Source organism: Oryctolagus cuniculus, chromosome 14 (genome assembly GCF_051225735.1).
Source record: "Oryctolagus cuniculus isolate XC-2025 breed Fujian yellow rabbit chromosome 14, ASM5122573v1, whole genome shotgun sequence".
Lineage (NCBI taxonomy): Eukaryota > Metazoa > Chordata > Mammalia > Lagomorpha > Leporidae > Oryctolagus > Oryctolagus cuniculus.
The window spans coordinates 30009949-30034278 of NC_142880.1; the positions used below are offsets into that span (position 1 = coordinate 30009949).

At 44.5% G+C, this 24330-nt stretch overlaps 1 protein-coding gene and 1 long non-coding RNA gene across 4 annotated transcripts in view; both read right to left on the reverse strand.

Moving 5' to 3' along the window:
• EFNA5 (ephrin A5) overlaps positions 1–24330 on the reverse strand; it is a 308508-nt gene that overhangs the window by 122411 nt on the left and 161767 nt on the right. The window contains exon 1 of one of the 3 annotated variants that reach the window (XM_089313091.1): positions 16203–16517. The exons of the other annotated variants lie outside the window; for them this stretch is intronic. Within the exon in view, the coding sequence (XP_089169217.1) occupies positions 16203–16231 (29 nt within the window). The 5' untranslated portion in view covers positions 16232–16517. Of the gene's footprint in view, positions 1–16202; positions 16518–24330 lie in introns of those variants that run through there. 3 annotated transcript variants of the gene reach the window in all.
• Positions 11200–16196, reverse strand: LOC149122276 (uncharacterized). The gene is made up of 2 exons (XR_016220591.1): positions 15899–16196; positions 11200–15796 (listed from the first exon to the last, which is right to left on the reverse strand). It is a non-coding gene; the product is annotated as an uncharacterized LOC149122276 (long non-coding RNA).

Genomic DNA, 24330 nt, shown 5'->3' on the forward strand with positions numbered 1-24330 from the left:
GCCAGTGTGTCATATCTCATGAACGCGGGGAAAACAATTCGTAGAACTAATTAGTTTACAGTGTTTAAGCAGCTTGTTCCTCGTCCTTAATCTTCTTTATGTAATACTGTGAACAAAGCCATGTTATCTTCTGATTTTTTTATACAGTTTAACAAACATAATCTCCCTTTTCTTTCCAGAGATTACTTCATTTAGACATCAAACTATGTTGTTGTTGCCCCCGCCCCCGGGGAGGAGGGACACAAATAAGTTGACATCTATTGGCCCGGGTCTCAAGGGTGCACCAGCTCCGCCCACCCCTAATCGTCTCTGTTGTCATGGAACCCACCTGGCTTAATTATATTTACAGTCTTCAGCTACACTGAACAGAATGCCGCTTTTTCCTAACTCTGATCATTTTCCTGAATCCCAGCTCTAAGTCATACTCTGGCTGCTGGCTCTCTCGGATTCGGGAGGATGACGGGCACACTGGCCTGAAACTCAGCATAAGGTCCTTAAAGAATAGAGCCCTCGACAAATCTCCCCTCAGGTACTTTTAAAAGTCCATCCCAGGACACAGAAGGACTAACACAACCTGTTTACCTTTTTATGTGGGAGCTAATTTTTTTTTTAAATTTAAAAACGACAATAAAAAAAAGAAATGCCTATGTATATCAATTTTGCTGCCGATACAGTGCTTTTGTCAAACTTTGTTTTAAATCTTTGTCAGATTGTTAAGAATTATATACTGCTGCAGTTTTAAAATTTATTGTATTTGAGTGAAGTTGAACATCTTTTAATTTGATTATTGTTTATAGCCCTTGCCTATAATTCTTACTGAACTGTGGTCTTTTTACTTTTTATCTGTTGGACTCTTGATTTAGTGGAGCATTAAGCCTTTGACTATAATGTAAATTAAAAATGTTATCTCAAAAATAATAAAAAACAATAAGCCGAAAAAAATGCCCACTGCAAGAACATGATTTAAGAGAACTCAAGACCTAAATCCAAGTGAACGTGCGTACAAATTAGCTGGAGAAGAAAAATGCCAGAAAGAATAGAAAAGTTAGCTTAGGAAAATGCTATCTTAAAATAAAAGGGTACTTCAAAAAATCTGTGGGCAAATTCAATCAACACATGACATTTTAACTTTATTTTGGTGCAAAAAAAAATTTTAAAGCCATGCACAGTTTTTCCACAATATACATTTTTATTTATCAGATTTATTTATTTGAAAGGCAGAGTCACACACACACACACACACATTCAGAGGGAGAGAGAGAGAGACAGAGAGAGATATCTTCTACCTGCTGGTTCACTCCCCAAATGGCCACACTGGCAGGGACTGGGTCAGGCTGAGACTAGGAGCCAAGAGTTTCATCTGGGTCTCCCATGTGGATGGCAGGTACCCAAGTACTTGAGCCATTGTCTGCTGTTTCCCAAGGAGCAGGGGGCTGGACTGAAAGTAGAGCAGCTGGGACTCGAACTGGTGCCCACATGGAATGTCAGAGCTGTAGACAGCTGTTTAACCTGCTGTGCCACAGCACTGGCTCCCACAATACACTGTTCCAGGAAATTCTTGAAAGTCTTCATAGGCATGATTTCAAAGACATTTTGCATCCAAACTAACCACTTTTAATTCTATTTCCACACAGTTTTTGAAGTACCCTCATTTGGCACATAAATAGGACTTTAAGCTGGGGATGTGGGAGACCTGGATAAAGCCCCTGGCTTTGGCCTGGCCATTGCAGCCATTTGGGTAGTGAACCAACAGATGGAAGATCTCTCTTGTTCTCTCTCCCCCTCCCTCTCTCTCTCTCTAACTCTGCCTTTCAAAACAAATAAATGTGTGTGTGTGTGTGTGTGTGCGCGCTTTCTTATTCTAGATAGGTATTGATGCACTAAGCTGCTATGATGCCTTAATAATATCTGTTTTTAGGATGGTTGAAAACCAGGCAGCTGAAACCCAAGTCCTGATTAAGTCTAGCGTGCAAATAATTCATGTTCATCCAGTGGATGATACAGCACCCTTTTAGCTGTTAGCACCACCAAGGATTTGAAGCAGTTACTCCGGGGGAGAGACCTTCGCAGGTGGCAGAAAACCTACCTGAGACTTCTACTTATACACTGCAATCCACATTATTAAAGAAATTTTATCGTCTTGGTAAAACCCAATACTCTTGCAATTTTCCTTTTGCTTGCTTGAGAGCTGTTTACTGTCCCATGGTACCGATCTGCCTTAAAGTTCACTTTGTCCTTAATTGTCAGACAGATTCATGGTTACTCCTAATTAGAGCAAAACAGGTAACACAGCTGCGACTCTGCAAGTGCAGAACACTTTAGCATCCCTATCAAGCTGAGCTGGGGAGCCCTCGCTGCTCTCTCCCAAGGTTAATGGCTGCGAGTCTTCTGAGAATTATGGAGGAGGTGCCCACTGTGAGGGAGAAGCCTCGCTCTCCAAACGGTCGCTCCTGCTACTAATAGAACCAGCCTCAAGAGCTGCCAGCTTCCAGGAATGATAACGCAAGGGAAAATTCTTTCTTACATCACAGCCTCCACATCACATTGAGGATCTCATTCAGAACCAACTGGAAGATTTTCATGGATCCATGGCAGCAGGTGATGTGCCTGTAAAGAGTACTTCCAAAAGTTTGTGCAAAAAGGAATTAAATGAGAAATTTATCTTTGGTGCAAAAAGAAATTGAAACCCATACATAGATGTTCATAATATGTATTTTCCATGAACTTTTTTGAGGATCCTTGGTATATTCAAGCTGGAGATGGTCTCTTGAGAATTCTTCTGAGTTTCACATATGAGGCTACTTCAAGAAGTTCTGGAGGGGCCGGTGCTGTGGCTCAGTGCATTAAAGCTGTGGCCTGCAGTGCCAGCATTCCATATGGGCACTGGTTCGAGTCCCAGCTGCTCCACTTCCAATCCAACTCCCTGCTATTGCGCCTAGGAGAGCAGTGGAAGATGGCCCAGGTGCTTGGGCACCTGCATCCAGGTGGGAGACCCAGAGGAAGCTCCTGGCTTCTGGTTTCAGCCTGGCCCACTTCTGACTTTTGTGGCCAGCTGGGGAGTGAACCAACAGATGAAAGATCTCTTTCTGTCTCTCCTTTTCTCTCTCTCTGTAACTCTACATTTCTAATAAATAAATAAATCTTAACGTTCATGGAAAATGGTATTAAAAGTATGAGTTCATTTTGGTGCAAAAATTTTCATAATGTACAGAAAATGTGAATCAAGAAAAATACTATCATAGATTTCCAAAAAAAGTTGTACCAATATAAATTTATACTTCTGACTCAACTTTCTACACACTTTTTGAAGTATCCAAGGGGGAGGTTTTGAATTCCTAATCCTCTCTCTTTGCCTTGAACTTCTATTCATATCCTTTGTCTGCATCTTGACTCTGTCTGTACTACATGGCCCAATTTTAGCTCAGCCTCAACTTGCAGCAGTCCCAAGGTAGAAATGACTAGAAAAGAATGAAAAACTGTTACAAGGCTGTAAAGAATGAAAAATGTTACAATGCAAATTCAGTGTGAAAAAGAAAGCAAGACTGTACACATTCCACAGCCACGAATTCTTGGGCAGAAGTGGAAGCCAGCAAGCAAACCCCTGGAGTATGCGAGGGTAATATAACTATTTCAGGTATGCTTGGTGACAGATAAACAGCTAGCCCTATTACTACTGAAAGGATCTGTGTGTGTGTGTGTGTGTGTGTGTGGAGGGGTGGGCAGTGTGGATAACGCTTTCAGTAGATTTGGTCCTTGAGAAACAGTGAACTAATCTGTTAGGTTTTTTTGTGTGTTGGGCCAGAAATAATTATCGCCATACCTGCTTTCTATGGATTAGGTTCAAAAGCTACAGATACTGGCTTCTTCTGTCATTATACCATGGGGAACTAATCGGAACCAGGGTTTGCTTCAGAGACTCTCACTTTTTTTAAAAGTCAGGCTTAGTAGGGAAGAAAACGTCAAAGAGACTGACCAAGGAAGGATAAAAGCTTCAGAGTAGGTGAGCGTACACCGTGTCACAGAAAGTGATCCGCGGGTCTCGACCTCCCCTTCCGCTGTGTGTGTGAATTCATTCTGTAATATTCCTTTCTTAAGCCACATCTCTGCGTGCTCATTTTCAACAGGGGATGGCCATGGATTTGTTTTCTATTGAACCTCGCCAACTGGATGCCGAAGCGAGCGTGGCATATTTAGATGCCCTTAAACTTTCAGATTCACCTTTAAAATGTGCCAAGGCAATGTCCCATGCAGGGTAAATGTTGTGCGATTTTCACCCGGCCAGGATAAGAAATGAGGGTCTCACGGGCAGAATGACATCCAAGGCTTTTCAGTCCAACCCTACATTTTAGTTCAAATCAAATTCCTATCATCTGATGGATGTAAAATGGCAAACAAAAAGCAAAACAAGTAAGAGGGTTCCTGAGTGTGTGAGAAAGAGCACCTAGGCTCAGACAGACAAAAGCCAAACCTGCCACCCTCAACCTGTTGTGTCTTCATAAGCACTCAGGTAGTGAGCTGGCTTTTCCTTCAGGACTGGGACCAAGAAGAGGCTCTAAAGACCCAAAGAGGTGGAAGCCACCCCACCCCCTATCCTTGAGAACTTAATTAGGTTCAGGTTGCACAAAAAGAATAAGATGATCACTCTAAGGAAGCACAGAACGAAACAGGTGAGAGTAGTTCAGGGGCTACACAGAAATCCTGGGGATGGAAAGAAAGCAGACATATCCCGAAGTGGCCAATATCCACTGAGCAGTCGACAGTGGACTTTCTTCTCCTTCTAGGGACACGGTAGCATACATCTCCCCATCACCTTGTAGTTAGGCCAAGCGGTGAGCAGATGGCATGCGACTCCCTTGTGGGCTGGAGCAAGACTGAGTTGAGAGGACACAACCACAAGACTGGAGCAGCCCGCCCCTGAGTTCCCTGCATTCCACACCTGTGAAGCCCCTGGGCATCTGGGGCTGTCTTGTTAGTGCATCAAACCTCTCCTGTCCTGAGAAACAGAGGGGATGCATGGATTTCCACTGCTTTTGCACCAAAATAAGCTTGACTTTGAATTCCATTTGCCATGAACTTTTTCAAGTATTCCTCCCTGTACCCATACCAAAGGGGGAGACCTAGAGGGAGCGATGCTGAAAACAATGTCTGAATCTTCTCAATGTCTTTGGTCTCAGCCCGCTTACGCTGGGAACATTCCAACATCTGACCCGTCTGCCCCCAGGATCTCCTCTTCAAGTCCACCCCATGGCTGCCAGACCATTTTAGCCCCGATGTCTGTTTGGAGCTTCAGGTGGATTTTCCTGATACAGCAGATTAAGCACAAATGCCTAGCAGAGGGGTCAAGGCCCATGATGATCTGGTCCCATTGGCCAGTGCTATTTTTGCCTGTGAGCTGCTGCCGTCCTGGGCTCCCGCCAGGCGCCAACACCCGGATCAAGCCACAGACGTCTCTGCCTTCACGAATTGCTGCAGGCTGCTGCTGTCCTAAGGGTCTCGCCCCTCTCTCCTCTCCCTGGTGATTGCCTAATCAACCTCTGGCAAGATCACTTCCTCTGTACGGCTTCCATCTCCCCTCCTCCCTCAGCTCTTTGCAAATTCTGTTACAACGCACTTCTCCTTAAAAACTTTGCTTTCTTGTCTCTCTCCTTCCCCTGAAGGGTGAGTTGCTCAAAGCCAGGATTGACTTGCTTTTGTTTTCCCCAGAGTGGCACAGTATTTGTGAGCAGTTGGCATTTGCAGACACAATGAATGAATAAAGAAAGGCAGGAATGGTTGGACGGACGTGCCCGTGATACTATTAGGCAAAGGACGGCGCGGTGTAGAATCTGTTGGGTAGCAGTAAAACATAAATTTAGACAGCTAGGATGGTGTCAAATTATAAAGAGTGGGGATTTTTCATTTGATGCAAAAGGTGATAGGGAGTCATTATAACTTCTTGAGCAGGGACATGATGTAAATTCTGTTCAGCTTCATAGCACCTTGTGTCTTGAATGACAGCTATGTTTGTGCCAATCTTATTCCCCCTCCAACTATAAAATTCCTGGAAAACAGGGGCTGTATCTTAATCATATTTGTATCCCCTATAGCAACAAGCACAGTGTTTGTATAACAGGTGCCAGCAAATATTTGCTGAATTTAATTTTATGAAGATTACTCCCCATGCTAGGAGGCTGGATAGACCAGCAACCTGACTGTTGTGTTGTATCCTACAAGAGATGGGAAATGGATTAGAAGGCGCGAGTGTCCATGGACATGCAGAAAGAAAAATCCCAGAGAACCTACCAGCCCAATCGGCAGGTTTTGGGGTCTTTAATAATATAAATTAAGGTTTTGAGAACAGGGTCCTGGGGAAATAGTGGTATATTTAAAACACAAATGTTGAGAGCAAGATTAATTTTTTTCCATGGAGTAGATGAGTTTTTTTTCTTTTTCTCCTGGAGATACAAGCTCTGAACAGCAATGGGAAAAACAAAAGAAAACAGACTATGGCTACATGCAGCTGGAAATGCTAGGAGCTGTTTGCAAACTTAATCCCCCACCTTAGCATTTGACTCAATTTTTTTGGATTCATGCACTGATCACTCATTTTATATTTATAAGTTATTTACACTGGGCCAGGAATGTTGTTTACAAAGGGTATTCAACAGTCTGTTTCAGTTTGTTGTCTGTTCCGCACTGACCTTACTCACTTAATCCCCAAAGTCAAAGGCACAGTGAGTGAGGTGAGGGAACGACTGCTGCTCTCCTCTGGTGCTGCTGCTTTCCTGGTTCTCCCTGGTTATTCACTGTCAGACTTTTCTTGCAGGGGCCTCCTCATATTGAATACTTTCCTAAAAGCTATGCCTGTGAGCACAGAATGCTACAGGCATCTAATTATTTTGTGAATCCCAAGTCCCAAACAGAACTCCCTTCAGAAGATAATACACCTGATTTTACTGTGAGTCCCTCTTGAAAACACACACACACACACACACACACACACACTGAGCCACAGAAATTCTACCCAGAAAACTTTCAGAGTGAAAAACAAAATAAAGACATTTTCGAAAGCTTGAACTCAAGAGCCTCAGACTTCAATCTCCCACAGTAAAATATGTGGTTCGAACAGAATTAAAAGTAGACAAAATATGTGATCAATAACTTAACCGTCACCACTGTTACTAATACATTCAATATGTCATTTAATCTATAGCAGACTCATGTCAGACAAAACTTGAGCAAAACCTGACAGGTTTATATCTCCCTTGAGTTAATCTTAAAAGAATACCTTAAAAAAAAAAAAAAAAACATTCCAATGTGAACATAGAAGATACCTAGACCTCATCTCATCAGACCCCAAAGCTTCTGAGCGTGCTGGGATCGATTTGATCCCATCTACCCATCTGCTAGGTCAAACATCAATGCTGCATTCTTTTTTTTTTTTTTTTTTTTTTTTTGGACAGGCAGAGTGGACAGTGAGAGAGAGAGACAGAGAAAGGTCTTCCTTTTTGCCATTGGTTCACCCTCCAATGGCTGCCACTGCTGGCGCGCTGCAACCGGCTCACCGCGCTGATCCGATGGCAAGAGCCAGGTGCTTCTCCTGGTCTCCAATGGGGTGCAGGGCCCAAGGACCTGGGCCATCCTCCACTGCACTCCCAGGCCACAGCAGAGAGCTGGCCTGGAAGAGGGGCAACCGGGACAGAATCCGGCACCCCAACCGGGACTAGAACCCGGTGTGCCAACGCCGCTAGGTGGAAGATTAGCCTACTGAGCCGAGGTGCCGGGCCCCATTCTTGCAACTGACCATCATCACTTTTTTGCCTACTATTTATTTGTGACAGAAACAGGGAAACCACATGCCAAGGCCCATGTGCAGGTGGCTGTGCCCTGATGCAGTTCTCACCCTATCTCCTTTGGTGCTCGTGGTACCCAACAGTCACTGTAGAATGTGCTAGAAATGCAACATCCTGAGACAAAGCTGGATGTCCTTCAACACTTCAGCCCCGAGTTTCTCCACTGCAGTGCCAGTTGGACTCCATCAGCCCTGGACAGTTTTCCTGAGGCCTGGGGGACCAGTAGCACTGATTCTTCTAACTGCTTTTATCTCTTGCTGTCTATCTCTAAGTAACCCTTATACACCCACGTGTAGACATGGTGTTGGGTCTTGCTGGACCCGAGCATGTTTGTAGCCAGTCCACAGGAAACTGCTTCACACTCTGCCTTCCCATCATGCTTGTTTTCAAACCATTCTGCCCACACTCTCAGTTAAACACTTACTTGGCCGCCATAAATTGCATTATGCTTGCAAAAAATGAATCATCCAATAAACCATTTCCAAAAATGTCAGGCATTTCTTGCACCAGCAACCATGCGGGCATACCATCAAGGTAGGCACACAATCTTCACCTCACCTTCCAGCCCATGGCGGGTCCCCACCTGCACTCCAAAATCCCTTGGTGGGCAAGTCGCTAACTGATGACCTGTGGCCCAGGACACCGCACAGGGGAAGAAGTCTGTGTGTGCACAGCCTGATCGCGCATCCCCGGGAGCATTCAGGTTCATCTCGATTCATCTTTACCTGCTGTGTCATCACTCAGTGGGAAAGGAAATGCAGTATCAATTCTAGTTACCCAGAATCCAACAGGACAATACTTTAACCACGACAGCAGCCTCATGAGCCCTCACAGCAATGCCATCATCATGCATTTCAGACCAGCACGGGATTTCATTCACCCCTTTACTTGATAACCTCGCAACTGAGCTCCCAGACAGCAAGTAGGGATCCATCTCTGCTTCACGCTTGACAACACGTTTCCCTGTTATTCTCATTCAAGGCACATCTCCAAATGCAGTGATCTATGAATTAGGGATCACCTGTGTTATGAGAATCCAGTTAGGAAACATTCAGGAACTCTCAGCTTTGTCACCAGCGGGGGGAAGACACAAGCTGGCTTTCGCAGGGTACAGTCAAGGGTCCTCTAGGGTAATGGTTAGCGCACAAGTCTCCACCCCTGGCTTTATTAAAATCCACAACACGGCGCGTGCTCCAGGCAGCCAGGACTCCACATAGGAGAGCAGAGTGCAGTAGGCTTCCTCTACATCCTTTCTCTCTCTTCAACGCTTAGAATAAGGGAGGTTGGCAGTTTTTTTATGGCTTTATACGTGAACCCACAATACTTAGGGACAAAGGTTGCCTCTTGAGAACAGGCAAACCGGAATGGGGAAGGTGTACGGTTTTCACTGTGCACCCTTTCAAAGCTGTTGCGTTCTAGGCCCGGTGCACATGACAGGCACGCCCAAACTAAAACCAAAACACAGCCTAAACACAGAAATCCACAACCTTTCTAAATTGTGTTTAAAGGAAATCATTCAGGCTTAGAAATTTATAAAATCTTTTTTTTTAAAAAAAAAGGCCCCAGTTTTTAAAATATAAACAATATTCGATGATGGATTTTGCAAAAATGTTTCAAAGACTCTAAAACACTGTACCAGGGCAGGGAAGAGTCCTATGTCATCCTTTTATTATGAATACCACTCAACTAGCGTGATCATCACCTACTGCGGCGTTATGAAACTTAGAGACTTTGAAAGACAGCTGAGCTTTTAAAGGAAACCATGTCATTTTCCCAAGTTATTCTTGACAAACATTCAGCATTCCAAGTAAACAGATATTATTTCATTTACCTATTGTTGCCATCTTTAAAATTTATTTATTTATCATATTGGTGAGGTAGAGCTCATTGGCTGGCTCGCTTCCCAAATTCCTGGGATTCAGGAACTCCATCTGGGTCTCCCACATGGACGTCAGGGGCCCAGGGACTTAAGCATCACCTGCTGGCTCCCAGGGTGAGTATTAGCAGGAAGTTCAGCTGGGACTCACTCAAACCCGGGCCCTCCGAGATGGGATGCAGGTGGCCCGAGTGGAGTCCTAGTTGCCAACCGCCGGCTCTGTTATGATCATCTGACTCTTTTCAATATCCTCCTATCACTCCCTCTGGTCCTCCAGGCTCCCATCAGAGATAAAAGCCACTGTTTTATGATCCTCCCAGAACAAAATTAGGCTGAGGATCAGGTCCCTCGATTTCACTCTGAAAGAAAATTAGCCCTCAGGCCTATTCTTGCTTTGGATTTTTCAACTGGAGAGCAAAAAAAATAAAAAAATAAAAGAAATAAAAAAAAATTATTTTGGATTTGAAGCCACAGCTAGGGAAAAGCAAACAAACCCTATTTGTTTCTTAATGCCCCTCTGCCATAATTACTTTTATTTGTTCATGTTCTGGAGCAGACACAATAGTTTGTCTTTATCTTTTACAACCAAACACTTTTTAGTAAACAAGAGATAAAAGACCAATAAAAACCTTTGTTCCCTCTCCCTTCAGCCAACCCCTAAGGTCTATTTTATCTCCAGAGTTGTTATCTGAAGTGAATTACTGATAAGAAAAATTAAAGGACCCAGACGCTGAATGTGTGAGGTAATTATGGAGTGGTTCCCACACCCAGCACACCCTGTTTCAGCTCAGCCCAGCCCCACCACAGTCATGGCATTCCTGCCAGCCAGTTTTTGCAGGAAATCAAAGAGAGTGGCCCAGGCAGAGAATGACTCCAGGCCTAAATTCCTCTTCCAAGAAGAAAAACTAAGTCAATAAGGAGACTTTGGGAAACCAGTCATATGTTTACACTACGCTTATTGGAATCTGCAAACTGCTGCTTGGCACAGAATGTGAACTTGTTTTCAAGTGCAAACGGGTTAACTTCAGAAACGACCTACAGCAGCTGTGGGAGGAGCGGCAGGTCCTCTGACCTAACTCCCTTGGCCATGGTGGGCAGCTTTTGCCTTCAGAGTATTATCCACAGAGTGTGGGTACTGAACAGAGGCACAGCCCAAATGCCTCACGTGTATTATTTAATGCTCACAACATCCCCGAGGATTTTCTATTGTTCCCATTTCACAGGTGGAGACACTTGAGGCACAGATGTTTATCCAAGGGTGTACAGCTGCTTAGTGTTAGTGCCTAGACTGAAACCCAGGCGCTGTGGGTTCACAGTCTGCATTCTAACGCAATTTTAGAGTGAGCTTAATTCTCAAATGGCCAAAAGTGTAAAGCAACATCTTCATTTACCTCCGTAACATTTTTTATGGTTTCACTAACTCAGGAAGCAAGCACCATGAATTCTTAATCTATTAATACTAATCATTAAATGTTTTAGAAATTTTAGTTATTTTTGTTGATCTGAAAGGCAAAAGGACAGAGAGAGAGACAGAGGCACAAACAGAGATCTTCCATCTACTGGTTCAATTGCCAAGTGCTTGCAATAGCCAGACCTGGGCCAGGCCAAAGCCAGGAGCCCAGAACTCAATCAGGGTCTCCCATGTAGGTGGTAGGGACCCCCAACATGCTTGAGCCATGCTGCCTCCCAAGGCAATGTGCATTAGCAGGAATTTGGACGTGGGAGCAGAGCCAGGGCCCAGGCAGTGGCTTCTTCACCACTGTGCCAAGCGCCTACCCCATACTATCCATCTTTAATAAACATCTATTCACTCCCTAGAATACATAAGCTCTTGTGGGAGGGGAGTATGAGGCAGCAAGGTGAATAGAAAATGTTCTTGAGTCATCTGGAACTCCTTCTACCTCCTCTCCCCAGCAAAAAGAAACTGCAAAAGAAATAAAACATTAAAACATACCCTGTTGCCAGTCATCGGTATGATGGTATGAGTCAGAAAGTGAATTCCAGAACATTCGGGGGTGGGGGGGGAGTCTCTGTGATCACAGGCAAGGAGGAAAGTCTTGGCCACCTCGAACACTGGCCCGAAAGGAGAGCAAGAAGCTGCCCTCCTCCTCCTCCTCGCCCAGGTCCCTGTCTCTGATATCAACGCAACTCTCCCCAAATTATTAATAATAAACAACAAAAATCCTGTCCGGTGTCTCTCCGCCACAGAGAAGTCCACAGGGTCCGGCTCACAGAGCATCTGGGAAGGTATGTCTTGGTGACTTATTCCATCCCAGGCTGCCTGCATTCAGTAGATGGTGATCATTCGGCCTCCCGGAGGCAACTTGACCCATCCCAACCTTGCCTGCGTGCCAGGAAGCCCTATCTCTCCTCTCCCAGGTCAAAACAGGTATTAGAACAGCAGAAGCAGGTGGCAGTCATTTGGAGTAGAGACTGAGATGACTCTTGGGACATCTGCATCCTATATTATAACACCTGGGTTCAAGCCGCAGTTCTGTCCCCAATTCTAGCTTTCTGCTAATGCACACCCTGGGTGGCAACCCAAGTGATGGCTACAGTAATGAAGTCCCTGCCACCCATGGGAGAGACCTGGGTTGCATTCTAGTAGAGTTAACCAGAGAGGATGGGAGATCACTGTCTCTTTGCTTTTCAAATACAAAATAAAAAATAATAATTTTAGAGAGTAAAACATACCCTAAATACTTAAATCATCTGCCGGGGACAATGGTGAAGCTATCCAGACACGGGCACTGCGAGGGCAGTGTTGGGCTCAGCAACAATAGGTTATAACTAGTTTGAAGGGAGCCCGCCTCGGCAGCCAACAGCTGGAAGTTAGCAACTGTTGTTAATCCACCTTAATTGCTTATTATTCTATCAGTTCTTGTGTGTGCTTTTGTTATTCAAAGTAATTTTCCCTAAGCACATGCTACCAAGCATGGTTTTTGCAAGCTGTGGCCAAAGGATTCTTGTGTTTTCAGTCCTAGGGCTGTGACTGTTTTGTTTTGCAATGAAAACACGTTGGCACTGGAGAAAAAAAAATGACAAACTTAGCAGTGGCGCCCGAAGAACGACAGCTTTGGCCTACATGTGCACAGAGAGGCGGGTATCAGCCACCATCGAAACAAGAACAAGGCTTCTTTTGGTGGTTTAATTAGAGCCACAGTTAGCAGGGCCGCTGTTTTCCCTAAACAATTCTTCCCTTCCTCGCTTTAGGGAGGATCTCCACTGCAGCACTTTATTGCACTAGTGAACAAATGAGATCCCAGGATTCCAGGGAGAGGAGAAATTACCAATATAAATGCATCAGGTGCAAATTACCAAGGTAAATAGGCCCACGGAGACTGCGGAGCTGGCAACACCAACTGGACTCTCTGAGAGGGGCCAGTGGGAGACAAAGCCCATGTTGGGGGTCCCTGTTCTGCAGCGCACTATGTGTGTTTCAGCCCCAAGCCTTCCTCCTGCAGCCTGCAGGAAGGCATCCCAGAGCACAGGGCAATTGTGATCTGGCACTGACCATGTTCTAACCAAGGCTGCAGTTACAGCTTTCCCTCCTCCTCTCTCTTTTTAATTCTCCTAAATGCCACTCTAGGGGCAGTATCCCTCAAAGCAGACCATTCATTCCTGGGGACCATTGCAATATTAGCTACATCTATGAATCTTTTTTTTTTTTTTTTGAAATTTAAGATTTCATTTATTTATTTGAAAGGCAGGCAGAGAGAGGAGAGAAAGACAGAGAGATCTCCCATCCACTGGTTCACTCCAGGGCTAAGCCAGCTGGAAGCCAGGAGCTCAGAACTGTATCTGGGTCTTGAAAAAGGCAAGTATTTAGGCCATCACTTGGTGCCTCCCAGGTGCATTAGCAGGGAGCTGGATTGGAAGTGGAGGCAGAACTCATTTCCAGGGTATGGGATGCGGATGTCCCAAGCAGCAGCTTAACTGCTGCGCCACGATGCCTGCCCTTACATCTATAAACTGATCACAAGTCATTATTTGTTCTTCTGGGCCTTTGCTTAGAATCTGCAGTGATGCAAAACTAACACAGATGTATCAACATTAATGGATCCATAGAGCATGACACTTAACCTGTGCACCTGTCCTACAACCTATACAAGCACCTCGTAAATAATACGTTTCCAGCTTTGCATCTCTTCTCACCACAGCTCTTTATTGCAAAGTCTTTCTTGTTCTCTAGCAGTTTTGCTATCATTAAGCTCAACCCCCCCCTGGAAACTTGGTACAAAGTAGGCATCGTCAAAAAGTCCCTGAAAAATAATGCACCTTATGAAAAAACCTATGCATGGCTTTCAGATTTTTTTGACACCAAAATAAATGTTTTAGTTTCATTCTTCTCTGAACTTTGGGAAGTCCCTTGCGCACGACTCTCTCGCAGTGCAGCGCTACTTACTGACCTGATTCGATCTTCCCTCCATGAGAGACACAGGGCTGTTAGCCTGGCCTTGATTCACCAGGCACTTGGTTCACACGGTGTGGCTGACTCACCTCTTACTTTCTTCGACTCTATCTTGAATGCACACTCAGTAATCTCACTTCCTTATTGAAGCACATGTCCCTAAGGAAGTAGCCTGCTCTGCCCTGGCGAACACAAGACACTGAGCACACATTCAGATCTGATGAAAGGTCTATACTGGAACAAAGGTCTTCGGGCACGTTGGCCTTGCTCTTACGTCAACTTGACTCTGTTTCTTCCAACAGCAAGAGTCTTAAAAATACTCTTTTTTAAAGCAAGTACTGCCTGTGAATATAGTGCAACAGGTTAAGCCACTGCTTGGGATACCTACATCTCTATCAGAGAGTCCAGTTCAAGTCCAGGCTACTCGTCTCTTCTGATACAACGTCATGCTATTGCATACCCTGGGAGTCAGCTGATGATGGCCAAGGTATTTGGGACACCCAGATGCAGTTCCTGGCTCCTAGCTGTGGTCTGGTCTAATCCTGGCTGTGATAGGTATTGGGGGAGTGAACCAGAGGATGGGATGGGAGATCCCTCTCTCTCTGTGTCACTTTGCTTTCAAATAAATAAATACATCTTGAAAGAGAAAAGAAAGAAATAAACCTACGAACCTCTGGGAGAATTCACAGGGGCATCAGCTACCTCTTTGTAATAGCTCTTCCTACCTAGTGTCATCTCGGTTTGACGCTTCCTGTTTTGGAAGACATCACAGGCCAAGGAAGGAGACTCTGTGGGCACAACACAAACTAGCATGAGGACCACCCCTGTAAGACCCCTACCCAACACTCCAAATGTCACCTCCCGAAGGCTACACAGCCTTGGTAAAGTAATTCATTCACACAGGTTAAGGCCCCTTTACACACAGTGACTCAACTACAGGACTTTCAAGCTGCCTTTCTGTTAATGGTCTCTCTCTCATTGAGGTTATTTATTTTTCCCAAATCTTTATAATGAGACACAACAATTGTACATATTTATGGGACATCAAGTGATGTTTCAATACCTGGTGATAGTTCTTACTGGCACACAATACCAACTATATAATCAATAAAACAAAGCCTTGACCTGAAAATGAAGCTTCTTATGCTACTTGTGTACAATCATTTGTGGTTTGGTAATGATCCACAGCCTTAAATATATTTATATCTTGTTCCATCAGAGATGACAGGTAAGTGCAAATATTATACTTATTAAATCAGCCTCTCCTTCACCAGTTCCGCAGCAATGAATCAAATCGCTCAGATCAACACAGTAATTCCCAGGAAGTATTTTGCTCACTCAAGATTAGTGGTTTCAATTCCTTTTATAAAAAATATTTATTTGAAAGGCAGAGTCAGAAGAGAGAGAGAGAGAGAGAGAAAGTCTTCCATCTACTGTATCACTCCCCAAATGCCCACAACAACCAGGGCTGTGCCAGACTGAAGCCAGCAGCCAGAAACTCCATAAGTCTCTCACATGGCTGGCAGGGACCCAAGTACTTGGCCATTATCTGCTGCCTACCAGGATGCATTAGGAGGAAGCTGGATCAAAAGCAGAGGCAGGACTCAATCCAGGCACTTGGAGATGGGATGCATGCTTCGCACGCAGCAGCTTAACCTGCTGCACCACAAACCCTGCCTTTAAAGAAACACATCAGTGCTTTATTTTGCATAGCCATTCAGTTTCTGTTTGAAAAAATTTAAAGATGCAATGACGTTATTTTAGTACAGTCATTATTACCTCAAATTTCAGACAGATACTACGGAGTGCATTCTGGGGGTGGCGTCTTAACCCTCACTTCACTGACTGTGCAAGCATTTTCATGACCTGAATTAAGTAAGGCAGAGTCTGTATGTGAGAGGTAGGGACTGGAGGGAAATGCCTCCACTTTAATTCATGTCATGTAAAAATGAAGGCAACGACAGATTTTTTTAAAAAGCAATGATTAGAATACTCGGGCTTTTTAAATTATTATTAAATCAAATTTAAGCTCTCTTGCCTTTAAAAAAAAGTACTGCAGCAGCAAAACACTTCTGACACTCACCTCCTCCCCACGCTGCTCAAGGAGGACATCCCAGCAGAGGGGTTCCCAGGTTGAGCCAGTTAATTACACCAACCTGTGGCTGTCCCTGGCCAGTGCTGCTCCTTACCCAACCTGACAGGAAAGCAATCCTCTCACCTCAAGGATCTAATTCCAGTTTGCAAGTACTCTAGCAATCCACTGCCTCCGTCCCCTGCTCCCCTCTCCAATCCCTGTACAAAAGGAAACTGGAGCTAATTTACGTTCATTTCATCCTTTTCCTCCCGTGCCTCGCTGCGACAGGAAACGGCTGTCTCTTGTGTCGGGAGCAGCCTCGTCCCAGCCACACGCTAACGAGAAAGAACCCTCATCCCGCCTCTGCCTGCTTCAGCGCTGTTCTCCACCGCTCCCCACCGCTCCCCACCTCCCCCCCAATTCTGAATTTATCTCGCACATCTTCCCCATCGGATGCAAACGAGCCAGCAATGATTTGAGGAGAGGAAGCAGCGCTTTGAAGAATTGTGATCCTGACACCGTGGAGGCTGACGCACTACATCACGCAGCGCAGCTGTATCCTGTTGTTGCATCGCGGGCGCGGCTTTGCCTGCGCTTGGCTGCAGCTGCTGGGAGGTGTGTGCGTGGAGGTGATACACACACCACACACACACACACACGCACACACACACGCCTCCTTGCAAAGGAGAAGGCGGCTGTGCTCGAAGTGTATCAAACTATGACTTGTAAATTCCTTTCCATCAAATGCCAGGAGCAGCACTTGATGAATGGGGCCGGGGAGAGCACTTCTCATTGCCTCCGGATGGAAAGACTCGCGGGCCTAGGACTCTCCATCAACACGGAGGGCTGGCAGATTGAAAGGCGGGACGGCCCATCCCCGATACAGCGCATCTGCTTCCTAATAGCGGCCCCGCTCCAACCCTCTTCCCATTCGCCGCCTCCAGAAACCACTCCTCGGAGAGGCACGCCAGTCAACAGATGGGCTCTGGCTAAGGTATAATCAGGAGCAGCTTGCTAAATTTACCCAAAACAAATAGAATTACAGGCTTTTGCCCGACTCTGAAATTGAATTGAGAACTTGGGTGGTGGATAATGGAAGGGAAAATGTAGGAGCTCAAAAGGTATCACAGCTCGTTGGGAAAAGGCCGGCTAGGGACACGGTTCTGCCCTGACCGTCAGTACTGACTACCAGGTCATCCACTTCCAGCACCCTCGTCTACCCTGCGGGACGGCTGGCCTCACTAGGAACGTTTCCAGGACGCGTAAAATCCTCAGTTAATGAAGTCATCTGCCTTCACTGGATGCGAAGTGAACAAAACAGCATGTGAATATTTTGAATATATTTTCTCCAGTGATGACGCCTATTTAAATTCTGTTCACTGTAAATCTGGGACTAATTCTTTCTCTAAACAAATTTATTTTATTTATTTCTTTTTTTTTTTTTTTTTGACAGGCAGAGTGGACAGTGAGAGAGAGAGAGAGAGAGAGAAAGGTCTTCCTTTGCCGTTGGTTCACCCTCCAATGGCCACCGCGGCCGGCGCGCTGTGGCCGGCGCACCGCGCTGATCCGATGGCAGGAGCCAGGAGCCAGGTGCTTTTCCTGGTCTCCCATGGGGTGCAGGGCCCAAGCACCTGGGCCATCCTCCACTGCACTCCCTGGCCACAGCAGAGGGCTGGCCTGGAAGAGGGGCAACCTGGACAGAATCCGGCGCCCCAACCGGGACTAGAACCCGGTGTGCTGGCGCCGCTAGGCGGAGGATTAGCCTAGTGAGCCGCGGTGCCGGCCTTATTTTATTTCTTTTAAAGGCAGAATTATACAGAGAGAGGAAGACAGAGAGAGAGAAAGAGAGAGAAGGAGAGAGAGAAGGAGAGAGAGAGGGAGAGAGAGAGGGAGAGGGGGAGAGAGAGAGAGAGAGAGAGAGAGAAATAGCGCTCTTCTATTGCTCATTCACTCTCCAAATGGACCACAAGCCAGAGCTGGACCAAGTTAAAGCCAGAAACCAAGAGCTTCATCCAGGTCTCTCACATAAGAGGCAGGGGTCCAAGTACTTGAGCCATCTCCCACTGCTTTCTCAGGTGCATTAGCAGGGGGCTGGATCAGAAGTGGGCAGCTGGGACTCAAACCAGTGCTCACATGGGATGCTGGTGTCACAGGCGGCGGCTTAACCCACTATATCACAAAGCCCTCCCCAGGACAAGTTCCAAACTCCACTAAAAATATGTCATTCCAAAGATCTAAGGCTCATTAAGGAGTCTGAGTAATTTTGTCTTACAAGCCCTGATATTCTGATGTCTATCTGCAGAATTTCTGCCTGTTTTCAATTATGCATCACTTAGAATAATGGCAACATAAAGTTTAAGAAACTGACTGAAAAAAATGCCAGCCTCAAATTAAGAGTCAATCATTTAACCTATGTCTCAGATTCACTCCCTACCTAGGAGGAACTGTGCCATCCGTGGAAATCAATGGATAGAGAAGCTGTAAAAGTAAATGAGGCAAAAATATGTAAAAGCACTGACTCCAAAGAGATCAAGTCTAAACAGACAGGCCATCTGTAGCCCAACCTATCAGCATTCACTTTGAAATCATTGCCTTTAGAGCCATTAATATTATTTATCACTAAACAAAATTGTATACTCACTAAAAAAAGTCATTTCAATGAAAAAAAACTCCTAATAACATTTTTAAAAATCTTCTGCACATATTTTGTATCATTTCACTGCTTGCAATATAGCACATTTACAACATAACAGCAAGCATTAAATGAGTCACCTGTGAATGAATAATCAGAAAATTCTCATTCTTCATGGCTTAAAAATCACATCATAGAAAACTGTATCCTCATGTATCAGACTAACATTTTGAAACATCAACATAGGAGAGGTGTCTGAGGCGCTTTCTGGTTTTTTTCAAGTGTTTTTGTTTTAAGGATCTTGCTGCCATTCAGAAAAGGGCTTCCGAAAGGAAGGTTATTCTTGTGGGAAGATGGAAATAGTTCAGCAGAGGACAATTTTAAATGATCTATAAAGAGCTCCATCGTAAAGGTTTGCATTTAGACTGGGAAGGGTTAAAATATGCTTTAACATAATTATTTTAAAATGAAGCTAATGTTTCTTTAAATGGCTGCTATTAAATGCACTAAGCAAAATGTGTCCGCACACTCTAGGAGGACACTTTTCCACAGGTGTGTTATTCAGAAGAGCTCCATGCTACACCCACCTTGGTAAAATATGTGCACTACCTATGGGAGCCTTATCCGCTCCCTTCTCTAATTTCTTCTGCAGAAATAAAAAAGGAAGTATGGAAGGGCAAGTCATATACACGGTTCTAAGAGTAAACATTTGCATAGCAGAATAATCCAATAGAAAGAACACAGATGTAAGTAGCTCATTAGAAACCATGGCACTGCTCCATGACTCAGTTTACCCACCTGTGCCACCAGGAGGACAGCTCTCTAAGGATCTCCGGCACATCTGTAAGAGCTCCTGAGACTGTGCAGAGAAAGCCTATTGAGACGTCAGTTCTAAAAGTTCTGGCGTACCTGAGGGCTTGTTGAAGTACTCATGGGAAATGGCATTAAAAGATGTTTATTTTAGTGCAAAAACTTGGAAATCCATGCGCATGCAGGGTCTTCTACAAGGTTATGGAAAAGGCTATCAAAAACTGCCCATGGATTCCAACATATTTGTGCCATAATAAACATGTTTTAATTTCCATTTTCCATGAAGTTTTTGAAGTACCCTCAGATCTATGGCAGTGCAGTTGTAACAATTTTCACTGCTAATCTAGTAGATGCTGATTTGTAATCCTGGGGAATAATCCTCATATTATTTTTAAATGCTTTCAAAATACAGCTATAACAGAAAAACCTACCATAATGACTAACAGTAAAATTATGGTGCTATAATAATGTCATATTTATTAGTAAATTATTGCTTCAATAAGCCACCTCATGTATAAAAAAGCAGCCTTTATTTTTCTGTATCTTTAATGCAATTTGTTCTGAAGAAACGACTGTGACATTAATAATAAAGGACAAACCCTGTACAGAGAAAATGCCTAACAAGGACTCGGCAATCATCTAGGTCCAGGGCAAAAATGCTATGAAGAGGGACCTCCATGTGCCGAGTAGAGAGTGCTAGTTTACAATCTGGAAAGCAGTAGGCATTACATAACTGAAAGGAAAAGCAGTGTTTATTATAGGAAAGGCGATTTAAAATAGCATCAAACGATTCTAGTTAAAAGGACACGGTGTCCTCCTGTTGATAATTTCATGAACACTGTGTTTGAGAAGAAACTGAGTACAACCTAAAAGATAAGAGACTACAAGTGCACGGTGCACTGATTCTCCATGCAACAAATCTGCAAGCACTGCCCAGGGCGGTGAGGGGAAGCTGGGCAGTGGGAAATCGCAGCAGACAGGGAGTTTCAGGTCAGTGATCTCAGAGCTGGAAAACTTCCCTGCGTGAGCCCAAATGGATCCAGCACATCTCTCTCCCTCCCTCTCTCTCAGCCCCCTCTCATACACACACACACACACACACACACACACTCCCTCCTGTCCCTTTAAAAAAGTAGCATATCACTGAGAAATAGCATTAGAAAATGCATGTTTCTGCAATGCAATAGCAGAGGGTATGCATATATAACTGATAGGCAGAAATGTTCAATATTTAGTAATATTCATTGAGCATCTCTTATGCACACTATGAGAATCAATAAGAGATATAACTATAATTAGCCAGTATTAAGCACTTGGCTTCTACATTCTCTGCTTCATTTAACTCATTTAAAACCACTCCTCCTGACATTCTCTTTCTCTCTCTCTCTGTCTCTCTCTCTCTGAGGTAAATAACAATAATAGCATCATCTCTATCATCATCATCATTCTATTTTCCATTTGAGAAAACGGAAGCGTAACCTAAGTAACCTGCTGAAAATGTTCTGAGCTAAGAAGCAGCGGAGCCAAGAGTTGCACCCAGGCAGCTGACTCCAGTCTTTGGGTTCAGTCATCGCACTGGGTTGCTCTAAAGCAGAACCACAAGGAAGCCCAGGAAATGTCACGTCCTTGGGCATCTGTGCTGTATTAGTGCAGCCCCCAATGCCTGGAACAATTCCAAGAACCCTTGTGTATGTTCTCATTATTTGCCTATGTGTGTGTCCCTTCTGTGTGGGGGCTGAACCTTGAACATAGTAAGTATCCGAAAGGGTTAGTGAATAAAACGTGAACTTGTCCTTAGAACATTGCAATGGAGCAGGACAAACAGACCAAAACTCATTGGTGTAAATGTTTGCATTCAATGATGACAAAGAAGAAAAGTGGATTACGTTAGAACAGGTTGCTAAATTATGGACTGGAGGCTTGAACTTGACAATGACTGGTCTTGGAGGATTGGAAGAGTTCAAAGGACTGGAGAGGAGAAGCAGTCTGGGATGCGGGCGGGAGAGCTGGAGGGATGGCTTTGAGAACAGACTGTCTACAGCATGTCTTGATGGGGTGGGCAGATCGTAACAAGCTAAGGAGCCTCACAAGGGCACTGGAGTCTTGATCAAGAGACAATGTGATCAGAAGAGCAAGGCAGGAAAAACATTTTTGGTTGCAGGAAAGACAAAGCTGAGTAGGCAGCAAAGTGCAATATTTGGCTTTTGAGGGTGGAACACACTCAGAATCCCCCTTTAATTAGAAAAAAGGCCGTTGAAACATTCACTACCACATGAAATAATCTTAATTGCTCCAACAAGCACACTGTAATCTAGTTTTCAGGGCAAATAAAAATCCATTTAGGGGGCCAGAGCTGTGGTGTAGTGGGTAAAGCCACTGCCTGCAGCACTAGCATCCCACAGGGGCCCCGGTCTGTGTCCCGGCTGCTCCACTTCCAATCCAGCTCCCTGTAATGCACCTGGAAAAGCAACGGAAGAAGGCCCAAGTTTTAGGGCCTCTGTACTCATGTAGGAGACCCGGTGGAAGCTCCTGGTTCCTGGCTTCAGCCCTGGCCACTATGACAATTTGGGAAGTGAACCAGTGGATGAAAGATCTCTCTCTCTCTCTCTCTCTCTCTCTCTCCCCCATCCCCCTCTGCCTCTACCTCTCTGTAACTCTGCCTTTCAGATAAATAGATCTTCAAAAAAATGCACTAGGGGGCCAGTGTTGCAAAGCCGGTATCCCACATCAGAGGACCGATTCCAGTCCTGGCCATCCTGCTTCCTATCCAGCTCTCTGCTAATGTGCAGGGAAAGCAGTAGAAGATGGCCCAACTATCTTGGCCCCCAGCTCCCACACGCGAGACCTGAATGGTTTCCCAGACTCCTGACTTCAGCCTGGCCCAGCCATTTGGGGGAGTGAATCAGCAGATGGAAAATCTCCCTCTGTCTCTCCCTCAGTATCTGACACTCTGCTTTTCAAATAAATAAATAATTTTTTTAAAAAAATGCAGTTAATATTCACTGCTGCTATACTATCCTAATTGGTAAGGTTACAGACACAATGGTATCATCTTCAGGGATAAGTAGGTCAATTTTTGTAAAGAAAATATAGAACATGGAACACAGAACTCAGAAAAATGACCACAGGTTTGTGAAGATCAGAAAAGTATTATTCTATGATATGATCTATCAAAGCAAAAAAGATTTTTTTATAAAACACATTATAGAATCAGTAAGACAGAAAAAAACATTAGAAATAACCCAAAACACCACGGCATTGATGATTGAGAGGCCCAGAGTAGTTAAGTGACCAGCACCAGATCACAGAAAGTTCCAGCACAATATGGATTATAAATCCAGTCTCCTAGTTCTGGTCTACTGCTTCGCCTCTGCTGCCTTTTATAGCTACATATGTGACTGTACTAGAAAAAGAATTCCTGGTATATTTTGGCACATAACAGGTCTTAACGTTTTAATAATATCTACATGAACTTTAAAAGATTAAAAGGATAGGGCCAATGAAAATGCATCATTCAGTCAATCAATCATCAGCCTATATTAATTAAGAACCTAGCCAGGCAAGGCAGGGGTGGAGGAAAGTTTGGATATAAATAATGAGATGCCAAGCCCTATTCTCTAAATTCTCACAGTCTCTAAGATGTGCTACGAATGTAAAATCCACATTTGGAAGATTTAATACCAAAAAAGAAACATTTTATCAATGATTTTTGTATTGATTACATAGAGAAATGATAGTATTCTGGATCTGCTGAATTAAACATAAAATTCACGTCACCAGTTTTGTTTTTTTTTTTTTTTTACTTTTAAAAATGTATCTACCAGGAAACTATAAATTACATACATGGCGCATATTAGATTTCCATGGGTTGATGCTGGCCTGGAGAAGGAACAAGGAGAACCACAGGCTGTGCGCCAAGCCATGGCCAAGGGCTACACAGATCAGACGGAATCTACCCATCAGAGAGGTAAGGATCTCACAGGGGGAAACACTGCTTTTCGGGGCATCATATTTTCTCATAAAAAATGTAGTGAGTTATCAGGGAGAAAGGAATCTCTCCCATCATGCCTGCAACCTCACCCATGATGCTCTGGGGCAAATCAGGTCTCCCTGCACCTTCCACAGAACTAAGCTTGCAGTATACCATTCTGTTTGTTCTCTGGGCAATCATGAGCCAAGGAAAGTGCAGATGGACGGCTTCCTGGAATAGCACTGAACGCATGCCAGCACTTCTGTTAGAATAGCACCCACCTTCAGTGAGCATGGGTCCACGTGGACTTGGGGGTCTTCACGGTGAGGTCACCCCACTATGGAAGCAGAGGTGCACCTCCCCTGCACACACAGTCTGCATGTCATCACAGAGGTCTTTTGCGTAAAGCATTACTTTCAAGCACATCTTCTGATGTCTAGCTTCTTTAATTCCTTAATATGCCTTCTACATTTAAACGTGGCTCTCACCTATACAGCGTGCCAGTCTCAAATATGTGAATTAAGGACAGACTGGTGCAATGCCTTCACGGTTATCAAACTAGCAAAACTTGAAATATCAAGGTGAATTTTGCCATTTTCCAATCATCTTCATTCATCAAGACGGAGCAGTAACTTAAACTAGACTCTTCTCCAAAATAATGGTGAGGACCTCGTGTTGTGGTACAGTGGGATAAGCCGACGCCTGACGTGCTGGCATCCCATGTG